This window comes from Gallinula chloropus (genome assembly GCF_964237585.1).
Source record: "Gallinula chloropus genome assembly, chromosome: 17".
Classification (NCBI taxonomy): Eukaryota; Metazoa; Chordata; class Aves; order Gruiformes; family Rallidae; genus Gallinula; species Gallinula chloropus.
Window position 1 is genome coordinate 11,287,204 of NC_140102.1, and position 25,377 is coordinate 11,312,580.

Here is a 25,377-nt window from a genome sequence, read left to right on the forward strand (position 1 = left end):
CGGCGGTGCGGGAAGATGGCGGCGGCCGTGGCGCGGGGTGGCATGGCTGCGTTGCGGCGGAGCAGGTACGGGCACGGCAGGCGGGATGGCGCCGCGCTGCACGGCGGCCAGGGGGCCGGGGCCCTGTGGACCCAGTGCTGTCCGGGCCTGGCGCAGCTGGGGGAGAAGCGGCGGCCGCTGTCTTGACAGCCGGCAACCCGGCGGGCGTGAGGAGGAGCCGGACGGTGGGTCAGCCTCCCCCGGGCCGGGGACCGCGGCCGCTCCCGCCTCTCCAGCCGCCTCGTTCGCCGGCGTTTCCCTGCGGGGTGAGGGTGCGGTTGTGGCCGGTGCCTCAGCCCCGGGCATGTGCAAGGAGCGTCGCCCTCGCTCAGCGGGCTGGGGCGGAAGGTGCAGGCTGTGTGTGTTTTAGGGGAGAAAAGCCGTATCTCGTTTAATTCGATTCCGTGGCCTGCAGCTGCCGGCGTCTGTTGGGCAGAAACCGGCCCCTTGGGTGCAGGGTTATGTAAGCCCCGGGCAGGGCCGCGCTGAGGAGAAGCACCTCCGGGGACCGGCAGCCCTTTACCGGCGGTACTGCGTTAAGGCGTGTGTTTCTCAGCAGCGGAGCGGGCCTGAGAGCCCCGTTGCCAGGGCAGAAATCCGGCTGAGAACACGCCACCCCCTCGCTCAGTCCTTGCTCGCGAAACCTGGAGAAAGCAGCCGGTGCGAGGGGCCGGGCCCCGTGCGCAGAGCGTCCCAGCACAGGCCGGCCGGGGTGCCTGGCACCGGGCCGACGTCCCTCGTCCTGGGTGGCTGAAGTTACCACGGGATCCCGGCAGTTCCCGCCCCGAGAACCCCCAGTCGTGTGGCACCGGCAGGCGGACAGCGTTCTACACGCTTGTACCCATCAAGGTCAGGAGCGGCGAAGGTGGAGCTGGCAGCGAGCTACCTTCTTTTGGCATCTTTACCTACTTTCAGACAGGTTGCAGAGTAAGGAGGGGATGGGTTTTCTCATCTTGAACATCAGAACCAGTTTTGGCAAGAGCCATGGGTCTGTCTGCGCTTAAAGGTTTCCTCTGTGATCATGATCTTGGTGAAGTACCAAGTCCTGAGGCCATGCCCTGCCCTACCTCGGCAGGGTGGATGCTCCTGTGAAGCCAACACAGCTAGTTTGGTCTGGCTATGCTTCTTAATACTTTTTTTTAAGGCCATTAAGCATGGAGACTTGCTACACATCTTGAGAATATTAATGCTTTAGGCTGCACCTAAGTTTTAATATTTTAAATTATTTAAATTGTTTATGGTTCTAAAACTTTCTTGGTGGATTTAAGCCTGATGCTAACTGGACAGTTTCTTTATTTAGAAGTAGCAGACACGCTCCCAGTTTACTGATGGGCAAGTACTCCTTTCATCCCAGGTGTTTTAATATGTTGTAAAGCAGGCCTTGTAATACCACAAATTAGCGTAGGTCTGGTGTAAGACCCGAGTGGGTCAGCTGACCTCATTGTTCATGATAAAGTTACATCATGTTGCTATGTAAAACATACAGGTTCTGCAGCAGCGTGGGATGCTTTTTCTGTCTTACTAAGGAAATAATCACCTGGGAGGTGATGCAGCAGTGTGACATGTTTAGCACCTGATTACAGGAATCTGTGTTTTGGGGAGGGACTGTCCTGTTGCCTTTGGGTTAATACAGTGGCTTTAACAGAGACCATGAAGCTGAAGGGTAGAGTTACTGACACTGTTACGAGGGTGAGAGAAAACTGTAGCAGCTTGCCCTTGACTACCATAAAAACATAGTTAGCAAGTGTCTGCTAGTACCATTGTGTGATTTCTAGACAAGAAATGTGCTCTTTGTAGACTCTTTTTCTAAACAAGGAAATAATGTCAGTATGTAACTCAGTAGACACCTGAAATTAATTCTTAAAATTCTACATAATCACTTCCTGGAATTGAATCACCCTAAATGATGCAGTAGCTTGTAAGTTAATGAAGTAATTCTGTACTCTGTGTATATCTGATCAAGAGCAGATGAAAGGTCAGAGGGCTGAATGAAGACATCCCAGCTGTAGCACTTACATCCCAGGAATGGGCAGGTTGCACAAAGACCTGCCAGACCTGGTTCTTCCAGAGGAACCATGACTGCTGGTGTGAGGGCACTGCCCCTCTCCTGCCCTGGCTTGGGGCCCTGGTGTTCTCTAACAGTGGGATGTGGAATTGCTGTGCTGCCTTCAAGGACTTTGTTTAAACATGCTTTGTATACATGCTTTGCACAGGAATAGTTCTTGGATGGATGGATAGATCTTTTTCAGATTTATTAGAAACGTGAAATATTGTATATTAAACACGTGAAAAATCCATGTTGAACCTTTTCCCTGCATTGCACAGTTATGAGGCTGGTTTAGGTGTTTTCAGAGTGGCAGAACCACTTGGAGTTACAGTTCACCACCATCCAGAGTGGTAAGACAAATTCTAAAGAAGAGCTTCTGTGCCTGGCAGCCTCTCTACTTTCTCAGCTGTACCATTTGGTGTAATAAATGACATTACTTCTTGATAGAATCCATAACAATTCTATGTACTCCTCCCCTGACATCAGCATGGTGAGGAAGGAGACACATAAACTCCATTCATGAGCGTGCCTTAAGGTAGTTGGTGTTGTAGGAGGTTCCTGAAGGACACAGCTCTGTATCAGCCTGCTGGGGATGGAATAATCCCAGGTGCTAAACGATCATTATATCATTATAAAGTTTACCATTACATTTGCAGGCAGAGCTTGTTTTGATGAGCCTGGCTGGATTAATTTAGGTGGAGGTAAATACACGTTAGCTGTGTTTTACAGTAGATAATGATGCTTGTGCTGTGTACTTTCCCTGTAAGTAGAGAAATCTTGTTTTAATGTTGTTTTCCTGGCAACATGCAAGTTATTTACTGACCTTAAAGGGGCTGTTGGCATGCTGTTGGGTATAATTGTCTGTCTTAAACAGGAAGCTGATACAGAAAGTGTAACTGTCATTGGTTCTAGAATGACTTATTTTAGAAATAAGAAGTAACAGATTACTAAATATGTAGGCTGGGACAGAGCATAAACTGAAATTACATGATAGTATCTTGCTTTTTTAAAAAAGACTGAGGTTCTATTCATAATCACAAACACTTTAGAACTCCAAACAAGCCAAGATATGATAAATAGCATCACATATCTAGTTGCCTGAAAAAGACTATTGCCAAGAGACAATACTCTTCAGAAGAGTGCCATCGTTACAGTAGAATTAATCACAAGAGGAACGTGTGTCAGTGTTTTGTAAGAATAAGATAAAATAGAAGCATCAGTAGGTATCTGCAGGAGCAGTTGGTTGGTTGATTGGTTTGGAGGTTTTTGTTGTTTGAGGGGTTTTTTTTTTTAAACCCTCCAGAAAGAAATGATACTTTGAGAAGACTTTTTCCCTCTAGGTTATCCAACTTCTGATTCTCTACACACTGAACTGCTTCTGTTTGCATTATTAAACATTTGTACTTAAGCAGCTCTTTCTTGTTGGTTGTATTTTCAGTTTGCTGAGTAGCTGTAACGTCCTTCTACATGAGAACCTGTGTGTTAGACCTGGTGTCCTGTGGAAGCAGCCACCTTCAAGGACATTTTTCAGTGGTAAGTTAAGGCTTGTATCTACTGTGTTTTTAAATTCAAGTTTACTCAAAACCAGGCAAATTACAGTCACGTACTGGTGAATATGAAGTTCTTGAGGTGAAAACAGAAGTGGGAGTCCAGCATCACACACCTGTTCAATTCACTGTGTTTCCACAGACACAAGCTTGCAAATTATGCTCTACTCCTTTGGTGTTTTGTTTTCCAGAGAGTAAAGGAAGCCTATTTACTGTATTTACTTATTTCTTCTGTAGTGTTATTCATAGTTTCTCAGCTATTTTGGAATGCTTAGGTAGCAAATGCTGTAGTAATAAAAGAAAAACAGCAAACACACCAGAAATAATGACCTTTAACAAGAGGAGCATTTTAGACAAATAGCTTCCCTAGCAGTGGTTGGAAGCTTCTCTGTTCTTTTAGAAGTATCATCTCTTCTACAAAGATTTTATAGGTATGAGGAGCCTTGCAGAGACAATATTTTATAAAGCAGTTTTAATCAGACTGTGATACGAGTCACAGGGCAGGGGCGACAGGCAGGAGAACTCTGGGGACAAGCATCTCTACCTGCAGCTTTCATTTCAAACACATTTTTCTAGTGAAGATATATAGCAAATTAATACCCATTAACCATATGTTTGTTGTTAATTAACTTCACATTATGTAGTTTTCTGGGGGGTCTGCAGTTGAAGAGTTACTTTTTTAAAGCCACAGTACAGTTTAAGAGATGCATGTTATGACAGTGGTTTTATATTAAAAAAATTACTTTCATGAACTTGCTGAGCCAGTAGTTCATGTACTTCTTGCACCTACATTGTATTATTCTCCATAAGGTTAAAATTTGAAGCTCTTTTTAATATCAGTTTAATGGTTTCATGTGTCCTGCAATAATTTCAAAGTCTTCTGTTGCTCTGGAGTGTTTCAGCTGAGCAGCAGGACAGGCAAGCTTGTGTTTTTTTGCTGGACAATGTCATGAAGGTGATGTGAACGAAGAGCCTGTGGAAGTTGGCAAAGAGATCTGTGTAATAACAGTCATGAATAACGAGCCTGACAGCTACAACCAATACTGGTTATCACCGTGAAAGCCAGTGAGATAATGTTAGATGTGAAGTGACTGGCAGAGAAGGGCAATGTCAAGCTTCATATGTAAGGGATAAGAAAGTAATAGCATGTACCAGGTGAGAGTTTCTTCAAAAATGTTCAAGTGTGTTACCTGCTTTGTAGTGCAGCCTGTTATCAGCTGTCTGCTGTGAGAAGTCTGAGGAAATCAGACCTGGGCAGTTTAACAGGCCTGTAAGAAAGGTATAAATACCCGTTGGTATTTCAATTTCTACTTGTAATTTTCATCAGGAAATCAAAGTAGGTTTATGTGAAATGTTTAGGATGGTTAAAATGGTGTTTGCACTTGGATTTGCTCTAGCTAGGTAAGGCTGCAAAGGTCAAATATTATTGTTTGCTTTTAATAAATATATGTTTGTAAACCTGTAGCATGTACATTGTCATATATTAGAGTAACACCTGCATACAGCCTTCAGTTTTTGTTTCCTTGCCAGCTGAGGTATTGATTCCATTTTCTGTAACTGTTTCTTTGGGTTAACCTGCCAGTCCAAATCCTTTTCTGGCATGTCATATATGGGGATTTCATTGCTGAAAAATATGCTTACACAGATGAACAGAAACAACAGCTCTCTGTTGTCTAGAAACCAAAGTTAGTCCTTACAGGGGAAAAAAAAATCTCAGCTAGAAAGCTGAGCTCATGCAGAATGCAAAAGTATTCATCGCGTGGAAGAAAAGGTCATTTTAAGCTAGCTCTGAGTTTTGAACAAATTAGCTGTTTAGCCAGCCATTTTCTAACCCATTGATATTGCAGATTCTGATTTGGGTTTAAATCTAGATGACTTGCAAAGTAGGAAGAGAAAATAACTCATCTTTAGTTTTATCTCTACCCCTTATAACAGCCTCCTCTGTCTATCCTTTTCTAGAAGAAATTCTTGATTTGGTCAGAGTAACAAAGCAACATTTATATGATTGCATCTGACTGCATAGACTAGAACATGCCTGTGATTATGCAGTTTGTTTTCTCATCCAGTGCTTTTTAATATCTCTGAAGGAATGAGTCTTTCATCTGTTCCAGAGAAGGAAATTGTTACTTTCTTCTTACTCTCATTTGCTGAATATACTCAGTGTTTAAGAGAAATCTGAAGGTGGTTAGCCTTATCTGTAAGGAGTTCAGATTTAGGATTCAAAGCATCTAGAAGTAAGTGTGTTAAAAAGTCCTACACCTCTTTCCTCTTGTCCTGGACTTGTTTCTGCTGGTTCATGTGTCCAGACATAAGCTTTCATCCCATTCCCATGCTGCCTGGCAGAACACTGCAGTAGTGGCAGTATCCTTAGAGAACATGATGTTCATCTGAAACCCCCTCAAGGGTGCCAACTGCCTGAACGTGGTAGTGTTGCCAGAATTGGTAACTAATCTTTCTGGTTTGGAATCTGTAAATTTGTGCTATTTTACTCTTGTCAGGGGGAAAGAAAGACAAAAGCTTAACAAGAACACATTGGATGTCTTTGCCAGTGACCATGTTTTGGATGCCAGTACAGAAGTGCTGTTGTGTTAATGCTGGGGATGGGGGGAAAAGTCAGCGCTTCAAATCATTTATCAACAGAGTAAATGGTGTTTGCTGTGGCTTGTAGAACACCAGTAGTTTCATCTCTAGCACAGGAAGAGAACTGTTCTCATCAGTGTAATCAATAGAGGCTCTTGAGGCAGAAACAGCCTCTCCCTGGATGCAGACCAGAAAGAGTTGAGGGGTTTTGGTTTGGAAGTTTGTTACGCTCTGATAAAAGAGCTGACCAGCTTTGCTCAAAACCAAAGATGTGGTGGGAAGTGAGTTAAGGGCTTTAGGACTAAGGGTATTGTTGGTCTCTGTACAGACATTTCTTTTGAAATAGTGATGCAAAATTGAAAAGGCTGGAGTCTTTTTACATCCAAAATAAATATAAGACTTTATAAACATTTAGCTGTTCTAAATGATCCCTATCCTTGAGTGTTCTTTAGGGTAGAATATTTTCTAGAATCTTAAATGTAACTGCAGTGGCTGCCTTGTTTGTCTGTGGGGTTTTTCCCCAGTAAGAATAAAGCTTTTTCATATTATGATATATATTAAGACCTATCTTTTGATCTGTAGGAAATAAATGAGCAAACGTTTTGGTAGAGCACAATGTGAGCAAGACTTAATTTTACTGGTGCTTTTTTGTAGCATCATGGATGAAGAATAACTGAATGCTTCTAATCGCTCTTCTAGTCGGAACTAAAGCTTTTCAGATTGCTAAACCATTAAGCTTTGTCTCTGTTGGTGCCTAGAAATAGTTTCAGTGTTTACTGGATTCTTTTGCTTGTTAATGCATCTTTTCATAGTCGCACCCTAAGCCTGACATAGATGGAACAAGATACAGTCCATTGTTTTTGATTCCAGCTCATCCATGTTAATGACTGTTGTGGAAATGACTCCAATCAGTATCCCTGAGAAATAATTCCTTTGGGCATTTTCTCTGTTGTGGTGACTTCTGCTTGTTGAGAACCTTCAGACTGACTGTAGTGTACAGCTGGGAGCAGCACAGTCTAATGCTTAGCCCGTTATGCCTGAGCATACTTGTTTTTTTCTGAAGAGGAGATACTTCCCACTGCTGCAATAGCCCTGTGCTGCTGTCCTGTTGCTCAGTGATACTGCTGTATGCTTGTGTGCCACAGATGGCACTCAAGGCTTGGCTTCTGGGGGAGCTTGGTAGTTGGAGGGATGGAGGCAAATGGGATGAGGTTAACAACACAGATGACCAGTTAGTGTTTGTCAGCTGAGTTCCAGTAACTTGGTAAGCTGCCATAACTGGAGTGCTTAGGAGCATCTTTACGTACTTTCAGAGCCATAGATTTCTGATGGCATTTTCATCACCTAGCTGGCACCCCTCACTGCACAGAAGAGCTTTTTCTTGACTGTGTAGTTGTTCTCTCTCCTGAAGTCTGCTTTTTCTCCCTTACAGACAGGAAGAAGCTTCATACTGCTCCAGTAGGACAAGTCTTCCGCCTGCGCCCCTTCCATGTCCTGGTGGCTACGGGTGGGGGATATGCTGGATACAGAAAGTATGAGGACTACAAGTTGGAGCAGCTGGAGAAGAGGGGCATAGAGGTGCCTGTGAAGCTTGCAAGCGAGTGGGAGGTAAGAAATTTGGGACAACTTTGCTTCTGCCACGTTTGATATGCAGCTCCTTTGCCTTCATTCCAAGGGAATGTTTAATTCGTCCTCTGCTGCCAATGTGCTTTTGACAAATGATGGAAGTAAAGTTCCTGTCACTTAAGTAACTCCTTTTGGCTGGAGTCAATGTAATGAAACATTAAGGACTGCTGGTGTCTCCTCCATCTTTTAGTACAGCTGGCAGTTTATTTTTTTTAAATGCTTGTCAAATTGGAAGCAGAGGACATAGTTAATGATGTCTGGTAAGCTTTGAATCGTTCACATAGAAGTCATGTAGTCCAACTTCTTGCATAAAGCATGGCCAGCACTGGATTCAGACCAGGTTGCTCAGAGCTTTGTCCACTTGTGCCTTAGAAATTTCAAAGGACAGAGATTCCACTGTGTCTCTGTGCAGCCTGTTCCAGTCTTTAATTATCCTTATAGTGAAAAATACATTCCTGTATCCAGTTAGAACCTTCCTTGTTTCAATTTATGGCAGTTGTTTACATCTCCCTCAGTAAAGAGCCCGGTTTCATCCTCTCAGTAACCTCTTCATGGATGTTGGAAGGCTTTTGTTAGGTCCCTCCTAAGTCTTCTTCAGCCTAAACAAGCCCAGTGCCCTTAGGCCATCCTCACAGGCCATGTGCTGCAACCCTTTGACCATCCTCCTGGCCCTGCATAGAATAGACTCCTAAAATGGTTTGGGCTGGAAAGAAGCTTAAAGATCACCTGGTTCCAGCCCCCTCCCCTAGACCAGGGTGCTCAAGTCTATCAGCATCTCTCTTGATCCTAGAAAACTGGACACGGTACTTCAGATGTGGACTAACATGCACAGAATAAAAAGGAATGACCTTCACATGGCTTCTGCTCCTCTGTGCTGTTGGCCTTCATCACTGGCAAGGCATGATGCAGACTCATCTTCAACCTGCTGCCTACCTGTGCTCCTCAGAGCACAAGGCAAGAGCATCTGCAGTAACAGACAGAGCTGGGGCTCTGCTGAGTCCAATCCGTTTTCTCCACCTTGCATTGCAAGGGGTCAAATTCAGCATATTATGCAATTTACAGAATTAAATACATCAATCAAAATAGGAGAGACTAGAATGACATAGAATATTTTTAAAAGCTCAGTGTTGAGGTTTTGGGGGTTTGTGCAATAGTTGTAGGGTTTATTTTCTCACTAGCTGCTCAATCTGTGCTGCTTTGCACACCTCACTTTCTCGATGCATTCATGCCCTATGTAAATTACAAGGAAGCTAAAACTGAATTAATACTTAGTTAATAACAATCTACTCACTTTCTTGGTGAATATGCAGCAAGAGCTTTTTTCTTGGTTACACCTAGATGTGTAATGGCTTTTGCTGATCCTGGGGGATTTGTTGTGCTTTCCTTCTGGATTCCAGAGAGTTTTAGAAATACATGCTGCAAGTCCACAATAATACCAGATTCATAGGTCAAGTATCCCCTGCAGCACTGAAGTAACAAATACTTCATGACTTCCTATAACTGCTGTATCTCCTTTGAAATATGAAGTGTATTGTAAAACTGTGCTACTAGTTTAATGTACGTGTGGGATTCTTCAAAACAACCAGGTGAGTGCCTGCTTCAGTGCCTTTTCTGAAGGCAAGGAGTTAAACATTCAGGGATTGTAGGATTGTGTAGGAGATGCTTCAGTATGACCTTTAGCATCCCCTTTCTTTGCATTCCTGAGCTGCCCTGTGTGAGCTGCTTGGCCACGTGCCTGTGGGGGGACTGGGCTGGAATCCCTAAATTGTGACCCAAATCAGATACGATCCAGCCAGTCCAGCTGCTGACAGCCAGGGCTGTGATAGCTCCTGAGGAATTTGTTTGTGAATCAGTCTTCTGCATGTTCTTGTCCTGCTGAAGCTTGTTTCAGACAGGTTTTAGGTTCTGATTAAAAAAAATGGTGTCAGTGGAGTTGTTATTTTAAAATGCAATGTCAGTTCAGTTTTGATACTCAAAACCAAGTGTGATTCGTTATTGTTCAGACTTCTAGGTATGAAATTGAGTAATCTGTTATGCTGATATGCTGGTTTGTTTGGTGTTCCTACAAATGCTGCTTTTGATGAAACAGCTCTACAGGGTTTGATTTTTGCAATGGAGAATCACACAAAGACTTTCAAACTGTTAAGCAGGACCCTGCATGCAGCAGGTAATGGTAGAAGCCACTAACAAAGGTTCCTAGTCCTTCCAGTTTTACTCGAGTTCTGTTGAATCCTTCTGTGGGAGGGAAAGCAAGCTTGACAGTTACAATGAAAAAGAGAAACTGTGTTCAGACATTGCAAGAAACATTCCAAACAATCAAGGATTCAGGAAAATAAGAGCTGCATTGTTCCTTTTTATTGGGAAGTAGAGTGTCTTTGTTGCTGACCTATCGTTTTCCATTCTGGTTTTTTGCATCCCTGGAAGCACACTGGGCAGGTGGAAAGTGATGTCCTTCTGGCTTTAGAGCAGAGTAAGGCTTTACATGGGCAAAAAGAAACCCAGAGTGATTGAACAGGCTGTGAAAGAATGCTACAGCACAAGAAACTGCTCTCACTGGGAGCCCCTGGCTCCTGAGCAGGAGAGATGAAATAGGTGATCATCATCATCATGGGATGTGAGCAGGGAATCTCTCCCTGTTGCAGAGCTGTGTACCGGATTCACCACAGCAGTGTGTGTAGGTGCTGACTGAGTTGAAAGGCAGGTGCTTCTGCAGGGCTTGGCTTTGCTCCGGCTTCAGAAAGAAAGGGGAGGGGGGCAGTGGGGACACGAGCGAATCTGTTCAAATCAAACATCCCTTAAGCTTTCCCACAGGGAAAGATAAAATTATTGTTTCTTTAGCACAGATCTTTTCTTAACTGTAATTTTCTTAGAGACATTATGGAGCTAATAGCTTGAGCTGATTAACGCCTTAGTGTGTCTCCTACTGTGAATACCGGGGAGGATCAGCTTGCTTTTAATTAGATGAGGCAAAGCAGAGGGCTTGGAGGGAGACAGGTAGATGTTTATCAGATGGATGGAAGCTTACTGTTTCAAATCCTTGCTGTCACAGAACATTTCCTGGCTGGGATCTGCATGCATAACATGTCATTCGTATGCTAATGGAGGCATTTAGCTGCTGCTCACCTGGGTGCTGGTACAGGATGGCAGAATTACTCAGGGAAACCTTGACCAAAGGGTTTGGATGAACGGGGTGACCAGATGAACAAGTTTTTCTCTAGAGAGAGGAACTTCTTGTAGCTGTCCTTTGCTTCCGCGGTTTGTTGAGTTTTGTGTAAGCAAAAAGCAGTGTTTGTTGGCGAGACATGCACCAGGAAAACACGGTGAGCCTTTAGGGGAAGTGAGCTGTAGGGACATCTGATAGCACTGATGACAGATTAATACACAGTTCTCTTCTGTGCGAACCTCAGTTCACTGTTATGGGCCACAGTTTTCAAAACCAGCTTAATTCAGTCAGGAAGTGCTCGTGCATGGGTTTGGGATCTTGGTAAGGTTTGGGATTGGGGGAAGAACAACACAGTTTTTCCTATTAAGAACTGCTCATATATATGAGAGAGGATACTGGGTGCTGGTTTTGGCATTACAGTACAGAATCTGATGCTTTTCTTGGCCCAGAGGGGACAGACTTTTAGTATTATGGGAAGAGGTGTGTATCAAGCTCAGGAAAGAGCTAATAATGGAAAAAAATTTCTCTGGTTACTTTTTAATCCAATTTTGGAAGAATGATCTATAATCTGCAGTTGATTGGTCTCTTATTCTTCGTTCCTGCTCCCGTGGGCTGATGTTTGGAGCTTTATTTGGGCAAACATGTAATTGCAAAATAATTTATTGTAGAGTGGCCCGATGCAGGTGACAGATGTGACAAAAAAAGCTTAAAAGGGGTGACATTTCAACATCAAAATGTGTGCAGGGTGTGGCAGTGTAAGTGTTTTTCTCAGCTGTCTTGGAAAATTGAACTGAGTAAATACAACCAGTGGGGTTTTTACCCTGAGCAGCGGGTGGTCTGTTCTGTCTTGCACAGCGTCCTCAGCATCTTGCTGGGATTATGGAGCGACTTCTCTGTGTGTCTCAGGAGCACTTTAGGAGGCTGCAGGGTACTTACTTTCCTGCTCTGGCTGCGAATGCTGTGTCAGCCTGTGCTAACGCACCAGGGGCCGCGGTGGGCAGCGCAGTCTCCCGGGCAGCTGGGCGAGGGACAGGGATGTAGCGCGCCCGCCGTTCCCTGGCACGGTCGCGTACCCTGCTGCCTTGGCCAGTGGCTCCTGGGCAGAAGCGGTGATGAAGAGACCTCCTTGTTCTCTGGCAGCGGCTGGCTGCCCAGCCTGGCAACCTGGGGGTGCCTCCTGCGGGCCCCCGCCCCGTGCCGGGGTGCGGCCGGGCCAGACGGTGGTGCCGCCGTGTTCCGGTCCACGCCGGTTTCTCTTTTCGTTTCTTTTGCCCTGGCTCCTCCTCCGGAGGGGGCCGGGGCCCTGCGGGGAGCCAGCCGCCTCGGGGCGCCAGTGGCTGGGACGCGAGGCGGGGGTGGGCCGCCTGCCCCGCGCCGCTTCCTTAAGGCGAGGAGCGGCCGGTGCCGGCGGGCAGCGAGCGGGAGCGCGGGGCGGCTGCGGGCCGGAGCTGTCCCCTGCCCGGCCGGGCCGCGACCGCCCGGAGGTAGGTGGGGACCTGCCAGGGAGGGAGCGCGGGCGGGGTTCGCCCCGTCGGAGAAGGGGCGCGGGGAGTTCGACCGGAGCCTCCCCCCGCCGCCGGCCCGGGCACGGCGGGTGTCCGGGGGCGGGAGAGCCGCGGTCCTGGGCTCTGCGATCCGGGGCTTTGTTCGCGTGTCTGAAACTGCTTTACAAGGCGGGCGAGCATCGCGCTCCGGCCGGTGAACGCCCCGAGCCGGGGAGGAGGAGGCGGCCACGCTCGGCCGCTGGCGCTGCCGGCCGGCATCAGGTAAGAGAGCTCGGGGCTTGCGGGGCAGATGCGGGAGCTCTGGCGACCGAGGGGATGGTCTCGGGCTTGTTGGGAGTTCTAGCAGCGATGCTCCAAAGTCTGGACTCGTGAGTAATCGCTTAGGGGATTTAAACGGCATCAGCCTCGGCCCAGAGTTACCAGCGGCCGGAGTCCCGTGATGGGCTGACTGCCCCGCGGCAGCGCCCGGGAAGGCAGGGGCGGCCGGCAGCCCCCGGCAGCTTTGTTCGGCTTCCGCCGTCTCAGCTTGGGGAGAGGATGTAACGTGGTTCGTGCTTCCGTTAGAGATCCCCCAGAAACAGTCGCGTTACGGGTACCTTAAGCTACAACACGTGGTTTCTTTAAAATAAGGCAGCGGCAAGTGTTACTGCAGCTCAGTAAAACAGTACCGTGTGTGAAGGCGCCACCAGTTGTCACGCCGCTTTGCAAAAGTAAATACAACTTTTTTTCCTTGCTTCACAGAAGAGCCCTTGGGGAGTATGTAACCGGCCCCGTGCCCAGAGTTTGGGGTTAGGTTTAAAAAACCGCCCAGCCTTTTACAGCTAGCTTAAAACACAGCTTTCCCTCACCCTTTATAGAATGCAGCTAGAGCAGCGATGGAAAATTAAAGGAGAACTATAAATAGTGTCCCCTTAATAAATGAAGGGGGAAATTTAGAAAGGGTCCCTTCATGTGAAAAGTCAAGACTCTGTGAAATGATGGGTGGGTAAGGCAGGGCAGGGTAAGTCTCCTCAGCCAGCACCAGTGAAGTGCAGAAAGTGGCAGTTGGCCAAGTCTCCTCCGGCCGAGCTGGAAGTGACCGCACCACTTCCACATCACATGGCCTTGGGTTTCCCCAGCAGCAGGAGAGCGGGTCTGTTGTGCTCAGGAGCTCCTGGCTGGCTGGGGAGCATCCAGGGTGGCTCTTGCTGGGCTGGCTCTGGAGGTGGCTGGGTGGGAGCAGGGATTATGTGTCTGAAGTTAAACAGATGCTGCTGGGAAAGGAATGGAGCCTTTAGTAAACGGTCTCTGAGTACCTCTCCCCTGGTTGCATGGCCTTATTTTTGCTGGCACTGAAACAGAATTCAGCGTTTGGATGCATAAGGTGCATTTTTTAAAACACAGCGGTTCTGTTGCCATAGAAAGTGTGACCAGAGGGCTTCGAGCATTCCAAGCCTGATGATTCATGCTGACCTCATGCTTACGATTTAAAGCTGAGACTGTGGGTTTGAAGTTCAGTTGCACGTTAGTCTTTCTGGCAGATGTCTTGCTGTTTTGATTTTGTTGTTGGGTTGGGTTTTTTTTAAACTTAAGGGAAGGGCTTGAGGCAATAATGACAAGTAATTAAACGGGGTCACTGGATTTGACACTTACTTGAGCTGACAGAGCAGAACAGTGTTGCATAGCTGGCAGATTAGCAGTTCTTTAATAGATAATAATTCTCTAGGGATTTATACCTGCTGGTAACTGCTGCTTTTATTTACATAACATGGAAGCTGGCTGATTTTAGGCAGATGGGGGAGTCTGGTACTGATGCCCACCCTCCTACAAACCAACAGTCAGAAGATTCTATAGCCTAAGCTAATGACACAGGCTTTGTGGCACTGCCTGTATCTCAATAAGTCCATCTAGTGAGATGCTATTACACAAGTTCCTTAGTGAGCTGGTTGATCAGCAGTTCTTGTCCCTTTCCCCATGGAAAGTAGGTAAACTCAGGGTTGGGTGTTTTGGTTGTTTTTTTTTTTTTAATTTCCATGTCCATTTGTTTTTTTAGGGAGCAGGTGAGCTGTTGGGCTTGTTGCACACCTGCACAGAATGAGCCTTGTTCAGGCTGGAATAGAATAATTGCTTGAAAATGTTATGGGGGGTAAGATTGAATTTCTGCTGGAAGAGCCTGTGGGGTTTTGCCCCTTCAGGCAAGAGGGCTAAAGAAAACGTAGATAAGACACTTCTGTTTGCTCTGGTGTCTCTCTGCAACATCATGCACAGGTGAAGGTCCTCAAAGGGAAGATAAGACCTGGGCGTGGGGTGCCAGTCTGGCGGGGGAGCTGGGCAGGAGGCCAGGCTGTGTGCTGGGGTGCTCTGCCTGCTCCTGCCCAGCCTCTGCTGCTGTGTGTTCAGCATGAAAACAGTTTTCATTCCATGAAGTGCCTGTTGAAACCATCCTGTCGATTTGGCTTGTTTCTATTTAAAATTTAGTACTTAATGCTGGTCATTTCTCATGTTCCTGGCAAATCAAGAGAAACGGCTCTCCTGTGCTCCCTGTTGTTTTAACTTGGGTTTTGATGGGATGTGGGTAACTCTACTATACAGATGGCTTCGGTTTTGTGTAGGAGTTTCTTGTGCCAGCCAAAGACTGAGCAGTATTTTTAAACGGGAAAGCAAAGAAAACGTTGGCACAGGGCTGGGGGAGGAAGGAGTATATTTTGAGTGCTTTCAGTTGATCCTAAATTTACTGTCTTTCATTGGATGATTTTTTTTTACTATGCAATTGTTAAGATTCAGCTTAACACAGACACAAGTCCCACAGCTTCCAGACGTGGCATACCATGCAGCAGTTTTCTCCCTGAAAAACAAAAAAATCTCATGCAGGGACCCCAGAGGCGTTTCTAGCAAGATGTGGAATATTTGGAGTGGAATGCCAATCAAAATACATGATTCTTGCTGGAGTATTTTCCTTCAAGGCCTGAACAGAGTGCTATGAGCTAGTCAATTCAGGCTTTTCCCCTGCCTTACTCCTAGTACAAAACAACCCTTTTCCTCACATCAGAGCACTGGTGCTCTCTTGGATCTATTCTGTTAAGCACAAGGCTTTAGTGGTGTTCAGGGAGCTTTAGAGACAAGGACTTCTTTTTTTTGCATTTCACTTCTTCTTTTTTTCTTTTAAACCCAGACTTATATTTCCTGTTAAAGTGGCTTATTTCCTTACGTATCTGGGTGTTTTGTTTAGTCCTGAGATGAAGCTAGCTGATTTCCACTTCCTGAAGCAGGGGTCCAGTTTCAACCCAAATCGAGCCAACAGGAGATGCAGAAAATCTGTGTTGGAGATGTGGTCTGCAGGGTCAAAGAGGGAAATCTCCTTCTCTGTAGATAAAGAATGCTCAGACAGAAATACTGCAGCTTTTTGTCTTTAAAAAAAAAAACCCAAACAGCTTCTTTTCTACCAGCATAAAAACTGTGACAGCACTGAGAGGTGCATAATAGACATGTTCACACTTCTTTGATACCTGCTTCATACCTGCTTCTGGAGTGGGCCCTAAAACTGGCTTATTTCCTTGTGTACCTGAGTATTTGTAGAAGAATGTCCTTTACCTGCTCCCTTTGGGAGTCTTTTGAGATGAAAAGAGACTGCAGAGATGGATGCTGGTGTCTGGCAAGGGTTGTAGAATAGAAGGATGTTCTTTCTGCCAGTCTTTCCAAGCCAGACGTTAGAGCAGGGAAGGATTTTTGGTGCCCAGCAGCCCAGAACTCCTTCAGCGGCAGCTGCTGCACTGCAGAGTTGAAGCTGGGAATTATCTCCTCCTCTTCCCCGCCCCACTCCTCCTCCTCCCAGCCTCAGATTCAGCCGGGCTCTGGGGTTTGCTGTGCGAGGCCAGCTGGCTGCTCGTCTGCCTGTGGTGCATCATCTGCCTGTAGTGCATCGCTGCCCAGCAGCCCCAGACTGCAGGGTGTTTTTTGGAGAGTCGAGTTTCCAATGGCCACCCCGACTAGGAGGCAGCAAGGACTGTTTATACGGACAGCTGGTTTTTATCCTGTGCAGAGTCGACTTTGTAGTGGGATGTTGAAATATGACACAATGCCTGTTTGTTTGCAATAGCTGCGACCCTCCTAGCAGAGATTCAAGTTGGAAGCAGAGGGGCAACCCAGAGACAAGCGAGCGGGGGAATTGGGAACTGTGACGCCGGGTCGTCTTCTCTCTGCAGCAAAGAGAGGTAGAGGAAAAAAAGACTGAGCCTTGCAAGCAACCATCATCTTGACGATGTGTCAGTCAAACACCCTGCAGGGACCAGATCTGCACACAGGGAAATGGTGAGATGCTATAAAGCTTTATCTAACCCTCCACCCTCTTGCTACAACCTCCGCAAAGTTAAAATTCATGTCCGGAGGCTCCGTTCAGGGACCGGCGGCAGCAGCAGCTGTGCCGGGGACCAGCACCCACAACTGGAGAGCCCAGGCCCGGCTGGCTCTGCCGGGGGTACACCAAATAGGAGAACTCGTTTCAGGTACTGTTCTGTGTTTTCTGCTTTGCAGGAATGGTGACTGGAGGGAGGGAAGGAGGGAGGAAGGGTTGGGAGGCTTTCTGGGCAGAAGGGAAGACGGCCATCTGCAAAGCTTTTGTTTGGCCTAATTACTATAAAGCTCCTTATGCATTGAATTGGCAGAGAAGGGCACGCTGTTATTTGACAAGGGGAACCAGGAGGCTTTCATTCCTTCCCTTTCGACTCTCCCTCGGTAGGGGAATGGAAAAATTAGCGAGGGACTGCTCTGAAACCAGGCCAAGGCAGTGAGAAGCCCGAGGGCTCAGCGAGCTGCCAGGATGCAGCTCTGCGGGGATTGGTCCGTGAGCGACTGCAGTGAAGGGGGGGAGAGCAGCGGGAGGGGGAGCAGGGCCAGGACCCGGACCTCTGCACTCCTGCTGGCAGCCCGGTTCTTGCCCCTCCAGACTGCAGGCTTAAAGGGTGGTAAGGGTGGGGGGAAGGACATAAAGTGTCCCTCCCTACTCCCATGTGGAGTCAGGCCCACCTCCTGCTGTGGAAGCCGGCTTTACCTCTGCTGAGACAGCACTTCATCTCCTCAAGGGTCTTCTATGGTGGTTCTTTTGAGGGGAGGGGGTTCCCCTTGCAGAAATCGTTCTGGTTTTTATTTCTTAAATCTTGGGAGGAAAAAAGTTCTGTTCACTGCAGGAAAAAAAATCTCTGCTCCAAAAGCACTACCTTGCACCCCAGAGTGGTGACAGTTGTACCCCTGCACAGCATTTCAATTCTGATCTGAGTTTTGAAAAAAAACACAGTGGCAAGAAAATTTTAACTTCCCAGCTCCTTTCCACACTGGAAAGACCTGTGTGGTATGTTATAGTTCAATCTTCATATCATATAGTGCAGTTAGGGCTGTTAGAGCAGCCAGAGCGCACCGCTGCGAGGCAGCGTGTGTGTGTAGCTGTTACCCTGGTTGCAGGCATACTGCCTTCATCACAGGGGAGAACTCTCAGCCAGGATTGCAGTCAGTGCCCAGCAGACTTGAATATTCTCCCCTCAGGTAGGCACACTTGCAGTTGATAATGTGACCTTGGAAATGGTCTCTCCATGAGTAGAAAGAAGCCAGAGAATAAATGGGGACCTGAAGGGCTCCTCATCCTCCTACAAGTGTCTGAGCTGAGGCCCATGATGTCCTCTGCTAATGGGCCAAGCAGCTTTTCTCTCAAAAGTTCAACTTCTGCCCGTGGCCATTTATACAAAATGAGTTTCCTCTCAGGGCATCCATGTGACCAGTTGGGTTTTGGGCAAAAGGAGTTGGTTATTGGGCTGCAGAACCTAGAATACCTTGCAGCATGAGCAATAGTGGCTTTGTCCACATGTTCTCTGTTCAGAATGAGGGTACCCAGTGAAGGTGTTAAGACCTGGAAAGATGGCTTTTGGACTCAGTTATTTGTAAATGGTATTCATTAGCTGAGGGAGAGACAGTCCTGTTGGTTCACAAGTGCTTGTTTACCAAATTGGTGAATGACCAACAGGTCTCTGCAGATTTGATTCAAACTGTAACTTGGGGCACTATCTAGTCAGGGTGCCTTTGGCACCTGAACCTTCTGAGGTCCCTTAACTTATTAGGTATCAAGGATTTCTTTGATCAGAGTATCTGCCTTTACCTTAAAATTGCCCTTCCATACAGTTCAATATTTAAGTCCCATATCAGAGATTCCTAGCTCTCACAGGAGAAGCTTTGCTGTCTGCTTTGGCTGTCCCACAGCAGGAGCAGTCACAAGAAATGCTTTCTGTGGGTGTAACCTCCTGATATTTGGAGAACCACCTTCACTCTGTTATTTCCACTGTAAAGTATCTTGTTATTTGGTTAGGTGGATGAACCAGTTGGATGAACTTTATTTTCAAATGTCACCTGATCTTGCCTTTAATTTTTGAGGGTGTCAAAATGTGACCTGGGAGAGTGAAAACCATGTTTTGGGTGGACTTTTTTGTTTGTTTGTTTTTTGAGGTAAACTGGTCTTTGGGGAGGGGAAGAACTGACCAAAATAAAGGTCTAAGGACTTGCAGAATCAATGTTTAAGTGAAGATGAGCAGGAATGAATCATCCCCAGCTCTCAGAAGCTGGTGGTTCCGAAGCGGAGATGGCTGACCCTCTTGTGTTGTGTATGAATCTTTCAGGTTGCAATTTCCCCAGCTGGCCCTGAGGCGAAGGTTGGGCCAGCTAAGCTGTATGTCTAGGCCTGCTCTGAAACTCCGTTCTTGGCCTCTGACTATTCTCTATTACCTTCTGCCTTTCGGTGCTCTTAAGCCCTTGACCAGAGTGGGATGGAGGCCTATGAGCAGGGTAAGTGTGCGCAGGTCTCTTGCGCTTCGTGTGTGGTAGCTGGTTTATACCCCAGGGAGCTGGGAGCAGCTGGGTGGAGATGGGTGGCTGATGCTGACCCATGTGAAAGCAGAGATGCATTTCATGTGTTTCCCTTTAGTTTTTGCTGTTCTTAGATATGTTGACTAATTGCATCACAGACAGGTGATTTATTTTTTTTTCAGTACCAGAGAATTTCTTTGTCCTCTGAGGTCAAAGGTCTGCCCAGGAAAATCAATAGAACTAATTCAGTCACCATAAAGTACCAGGGCTAGGATGCAGCAGACCAAACAGCTTCTCTGGTTTCCTTTCCTGACTCCTGAGTGAGTCTTTTGTTTTCTGTCATTTTTCACAGAGAGGGTTTGTTCCTCATGATAAGGAAATCTCTGCTCTGCCTGTAGAGAGCAGGGTGTAGGGAGCCTTGCAGGTGGGTACTTTCCACACAAATCATGCCATTTCAGAAGGCAGTGGCCAAACAAATATTTTGGTTGAAAACTGACAGAATTGCCAGTCGTGTGCCTGTGCCACTGAGCAGTGATTCTGTTTGATCCCATCAACTTGAAAACCAGGCTTTTTGAAGAGAAAGGGGGGTTTTGTGATGTTACAGTTATATCTGCATATTCTTGGTGTCTGTGGAAAATCAAGCAAAATGGTGTTTAGAAGTATAAAGCAGGTCAAATAAACCAGCAAAACACCTTTTCTTCAGTATTTCAGCTTATATCATCTAAGGTGTGCTGTTGATTTAGAAGGTTTCATTTGAAGTAAGACTAGGTTGGTGTTTTGTCTCTGAAGTAGCACTTCTTCAGTGCGATGCAGCGTGGTGATTTGTGAGTGAAACCTGAATTTGCTGTGTCTGACAGGACAGACAGGCTCCCTGCCAGCCTGTGCTTCTGTCTGTGTCTGTTGCTGTACTCTGCAAGGCTTTATTATGAAGGATATGATAACAGTGAGAATAAAGTATGACTAAGAAAAAGAAAGAAGCCCAACTTCTAGTTGGGAGTGAAATGTAGCTGAGCTGCACTGTTCAAAAAACATTGTACCAGATTCAGCAGATCCCTCCTTTGGCCAAACTGGTTTCAGAGGGTTCAGCTCCTTTGTCCGCAGCCCCGATTACAGCACAGTCATATGAGCTGTTTGGCTGAACTCGGTACCACAACCCCCAGCAGAGTTACCTGCTGGAGCTGCCAACAGGAAGAGAGTCATCTGTCCTGTTACATCCAACAACATACTCCTCTTGCCAACACTGCTTCATTTGGTTTTCTTGTTACCCAAACTCGTGCTTTGGTGCAAGCCCAAAGGAGTATTCCTACAGGAATAAAGGCACTTCATAGGCTTGCAATTAGCAACTCTTGATGTTGTGAGAGCAGGAGTAAGGCTGGTGTCAGTTTATACTGGTGTAGCTGCATCCACATGGGTATGTTCCTTCAGTTGTATGAGTATCATTAGAGCAGTACAACACGGGGATGTGGAAAACCCCCTCATTAGTAGATGCATCTGAGAAGCATCTCATCACAGAAATTATTTTTCAATCAATTTTAATCTGGTTATTCACTAAGTGAGTGTTCTGCTCTGTGAAGCGTGTGGGGTCTTTCCTGTAAGCCTCACGTTGGGCAGTTCCCAGTGACTTCACTGTGGAGCTGCAGCCTGCAGGCAAGTGGCGTTTTCTGGCTTAAGTAGGACCAGTTTGATCCTTTCTGTTTCATGGGGACAAGTAAAGGAAAAGCCATTGGCAGGAGGAACTGAATGACGTGGTGCAACTCTGCTCTCTCTAGGTTGCTCTATACAAATCGGTACCGACTCGGCTGCTCTCCCGAGCCTGGGGTCGCCTGAACCAGGTGGAGCTGCCTACATGGCTCCGGAAGCCTGTGTACAGCCTGTACATCTGGACTTTTGGAGTGAACATGAAGGAGGCAGCTGTGGAGGATCTGCATCACTACAGAAACCTCAGCGAGTTCTTCCGCAGGAAGCTGAAACCGCAAGCGCGGCCAGTCTGCTGCTTGCACAGTGTGGTGAGTGAAAGGAAAGGAAGGCTTTACCGCCTCCCCACAGCCCCCAAAGGAGCAGATCTGCTGCATGAGGCATGAATGAATTCCTGATGTGTGGGCTTTGGGTTTTTTTCCTCTTTGCTGTAGATTAGTCCCTCCGATGGAAAGATCCTTAATTTTGGACAAGTGAAAAACTGTGAAGTGGAGCAAGTAAAAGGGGTCACTTACTCTCTGGAGTCTTTCTTGGGACCTCGCATCTGCGCTGAAGATCTGCATTTTAGCCAGGGTGAGTTCTGCATTTATCTGCTCTGCTCTTGCAGTGTTCTCAAAGACCAAGAGAAAGGAGGTTTTTTTATTTATTTGGGGATAAACCTGTCACTGGTGTAGTGCTGCTTCTCACCAGCAGCTTTATGCTGTCTTGCCGGGTTCATCAATTCCTTGGTTCCTTTTTACATGGTTATTGACAATTGCAGTTGACTCCAAGATCTGGTGCTCTCACAAGTCTGCTGTCAGACTGAGATGTGCCCAAGCAAAACTTGCACAAGCTGCCTGGAAACCAGACAGACTCAAGCCCTGTGCTCTAAGGGCCTGCACTGTTACTGCTCCGCTGCACCTCCAGCACAGTCTCCAGGGCCCTGAGTTCAGATGAAAGCAAACATGTTCTGCTAAACTGGCAAGACTGAGCTCTGCCAGCAGTAGGGTTAGTTTCAACAAAAGCACAAGTGTGACTAATGCATTTTATTAAACTTCACAAATTCTGTTGTTAAAGCTACCCTTTTAAAGAAAAAAATCCCGTTTTGCTGGATTTCAGTGTCTGCTGTGCTGTTCAGGGAAAGGCAAAGGATCCAAAACTAAGGAATTTCCAAGTTTTATTTAAACAATACAGGATGCAATTTTGTTGTAAAGGGGAAAAGAACACTTTGAAATACAGGATTCCTGGACAAAGCATGGAGATTGTTGGGACTACAAAACACCCCTACAATACACATGGACTGGATTTAGTCCTCTGCTGTTCCCCCCGATTCTAACAGAGAGCGCTCAGCTAGGGTAGATGACTACATGAACCCTTTTCTTTTTAACCCCTTTCTTTTCCCTGGTTTCTTTGCAGTCCCAGATGGTAACTCTTTTCAGCAACAACTAGTCACAAAGGAGGGGAACGAGCTCTATCATTGTGTAATCTACCTTGCACCAGGGGATTATCACTGCTTCCACTCGCCCACTGACTGGAGAGTGTCACATCGACGCCACTTCCCAGGTAGGTTTCTGTTCCTAGAAAAGGTGCAGAGCAGCTGTGCAGGGAAGCACTGGTGTGGCCATTGCTCAGTGAAACACCCCAGCAGAACAGTCATACAGCCACAAGAGAGATAATGGGAGAAAAGGGATTTGTTGCAAATGGTGATGGATGTGATGGTAGTACAGTTTACCAGAACAAATGACACACAAATGGTGAAAAGTGCTGTACTGTTCAAGCCAGCTGGCTTTCTTGAAAGAGCTGCCTGCTGACCTGACTTGTTCCCAACCAAGCACAGTTTGTTTGGTTTGCCCCTGAAGCACACAGGTAGTTCTGCAGCTCAGAGCAGAGAGTGGCCTAAGCTCTGGCCTCCTTTTCCTGTGCTTAGCAAAGAAGATGCAGCTGAAGAGTTATACTACTGGAGCTGGGATCAGATGCTTTTGTCCCCTCCATTGCAGACCTTCACACAGTAGTTCAGCAGATCACAAAAATGTTTTACTACTTGGTATCTAGCAAAAACCTCACTGTTTGTATTTGGTTTCAAACACCATGAGGGAGACATGATGACCTGCCATAAGGTTTGAGAAATCTGTCAAGTGCCAGAGTGAAGCACAGGAGTTTTAGTGAAATGCTACTATCAGGTTCAGTGTGGCAGAGAGATATGTCTTTTTCCTAAAGTGTGTGGAGTGAATATACGTTACTAAATGATTTTAAGGACTATGTAGGGGTGTAAATCTTTGAGTTCTTCTGTAAGTTTATTTTGAAACCAATTATTAGTATTTCCTGGTCAGCTCTAGCTATGTAACTACTTGGTTTTCAGCCAGTCTCAGTAATCACTTCTGTGCATTTTGCAAAGACAACTGGAAGGGTCTGTTCTCATGTACTGGTTAGTTAACCACTGAAACCTGCTCCTCAGCTGTAAAAAGTCTCTTCAGCTTCCTTTTAGGAGTCTGTAGCCTTTTGTTAGATGGATCTTATCTACTTATTAGAAGACTTCTTCCAATGTTATCTATCAGGGCTGAGACCAGGGACAAGCTCTGCAGTTGTCCATACCCTCATCTCTCTTAAGGGCCCTTGAGGAGGTGATTAACCATTTAGATGGCATTGTGCAGCTGCTGCAGAACAGACACGGTGGCTGGAACATGTCACTCTTGCAGGCTCACTGATGTCTGTGAACCCTGGAGTTGCTCGCTGGATCAAGGAACTGTTCTGCCACAACGAACGGGTTGTCCTCACGGGTGACTGGAAACACGGCTTCTTCTCTTTAACAGCTGTAGGAGCCACAAACGTGGGCTCCATCCGCATCTACTTTGACCAGGTGAGCAGAACAGTAGTGGGCACTTTTCTGGTTCTGAGAGTTGGTGAAGTATTACAACAGAAAATCAGGAAAAAAAAAATGTAAAAGTCTCTTACTACCCTAAAATGATGATGTTTCACACTGACTTAGTCTGTTCTGTGGCTGAGTTAAAAGGAGTCATCTCCAGTATAGACTTTTTCTTTCCCCTGTAATCCTATTGCACTTTTGCAATGCAGGTATGTTCCTACACTGAGGATGCCTGGATATCCACAGCCTACAGCTGTGCTAATGAGTAGAGAGACTACCAGAATGCTTGAGTAACTGTTCCTTCCTTCTCTGTACAGGACTTGCACACCAACAGTCCGTGCTACTCTAAAGGTTCCTACAATGACTTCAGCTTCATCTCTAACAACAACAAGGAAGGAATCCCCATGAGGAAAGGAGAACATTTGGGGGAATTTAACTTAGGCTCTACAATTGTACTAATCTTTGAGGCACCCAAGGACTTCAAATTCCACCTCAAAGCCGGACAGAAAATCCGCTTTGGAGAAGCACTGGGTTCTCTATAGAAACTCTCTGCAAGGTTTTCTATCCAAAGGGACTCTTGACACACCCCTGTTTCACGTAACAAGTCTCTATCACTCAGCAGGACCTGGGTGAGGAAGACAGAAGATGTCATTACTATGTTAAACTTGAGAGTATTCGGTCTGTATTTACATGCTGCTGAGTGCAGGAAGAATTTTGAATGGCCATGTATGTATGGGGTACAGCTGCCTTTAAAGATGTTGACTGAGGAGGTTTCTGTCCCACCCTGTGCCTGTAGCCTTTCATGTTCTCCCCTCAATGTGCCACAGGATCATTGTTCTTTGAGCGTGCATGTCCCTTTTAAGCCTTCCTGGGCTCTGCAGGTACACTGGGGAAGGGTGGAGGTACAGACTTAACTGTATTTAAAGGGACATTGAGAGTCAGACCTGTACCTTATCTCTGCAATATCTTTTTTCAGACCTTGATTAAAGAAAAGAATGTGTTCCCATATTTATTTTATTCTAAGACACTGCTGAAGTTGTTCTAGAAAGGCAGCCTGTGAGTGCACAGAGCTCCAAACAGTTACAGGGGCTCCTGTGGCTTCACAGTCTGAACTAAGCAAAATGTATGTGACAGCATCAGTACACTGAATTACACTCAGATGGGTTTTCTACTGTAGGACAACTTTAATTCTTTTACCTGACACTGTCCCTTTACAATGGACTTTGCACTGTATTTTGAACCTGAATAGACTGTGTCTACATTCCATATGATGAAGCTGGTGATCTTGGGATTTTCTTTAAAAAAAAAAAAAGAAAACCAGACAAAGCTTGTGTGTCCTAATCCAGGGGCTTATTTTACTCTTCTGGGCCTTAACATTTTGTTTGTATGAGAGTTTCTTCACCTCCTGGCTGAAGGGTTAGAAAACATAGGGAATGTCTTTGTGTGATGCAATGAGACACCAGCCAAACTACATTTTTACATTCTGCTGTGTATCTCTGCTATTGCTTTGC

General features: G+C 46.2%; 1 protein-coding gene across 2 annotated transcripts; it reads left to right on the plus strand.

Moving 5' to 3' along the window:
• Nucleotides 1-25,230, plus strand: PISD (phosphatidylserine decarboxylase). 2 transcript variants are annotated; one of them, XM_084271981.1, is made up of 8 exons: nucleotides 1-65; nucleotides 3,525-3,619; nucleotides 7,646-7,821; nucleotides 21,099-21,335; nucleotides 21,459-21,597; nucleotides 22,420-22,566; nucleotides 23,700-23,860; nucleotides 24,184-25,230. In XM_084271981.1, the coding sequence occupies exons 1-8, from the start codon at nucleotides 16-18 to the stop codon at nucleotides 24,406-24,408; spliced, it is 1,230 nt and encodes a 409-aa protein (XP_084128107.1). In that variant the 5' UTR covers nucleotides 1-15; the 3' UTR covers nucleotides 24,409-25,230. The 2 variants fall into 2 exon arrangements, with proteins under 2 accessions (XP_084128107.1, XP_084128108.1); XM_084271982.1 differs by lacking the exons at nucleotides 1-65; nucleotides 3,525-3,619; nucleotides 7,646-7,821 and adding exons at nucleotides 16,777-16,988; nucleotides 19,143-19,308.
• The last annotated feature ends 147 nt before the right edge of the window (nucleotides 25,231-25,377 follow it).

Coding starts and splice junctions, on each gene's coding strand:
- PISD (XM_084271982.1), top strand. CDS start 16,792: ATGGTGAGATGCTATAAAGCTTTATCTAACCCTCCACCCTCTTGCTAC. Junction 21,598..22,419: donor AGATCTGCATTTTAGCCAGG/GTGAGTTCTGCA, acceptor GTTTCTTTGCAG/TCCCAGATGGTAACTCTTTT. Junction 23,861..24,183: donor TCCGCATCTACTTTGACCAG/GTGAGCAGAACA, acceptor TTCTCTGTACAG/GACTTGCACACCAACAGTCC.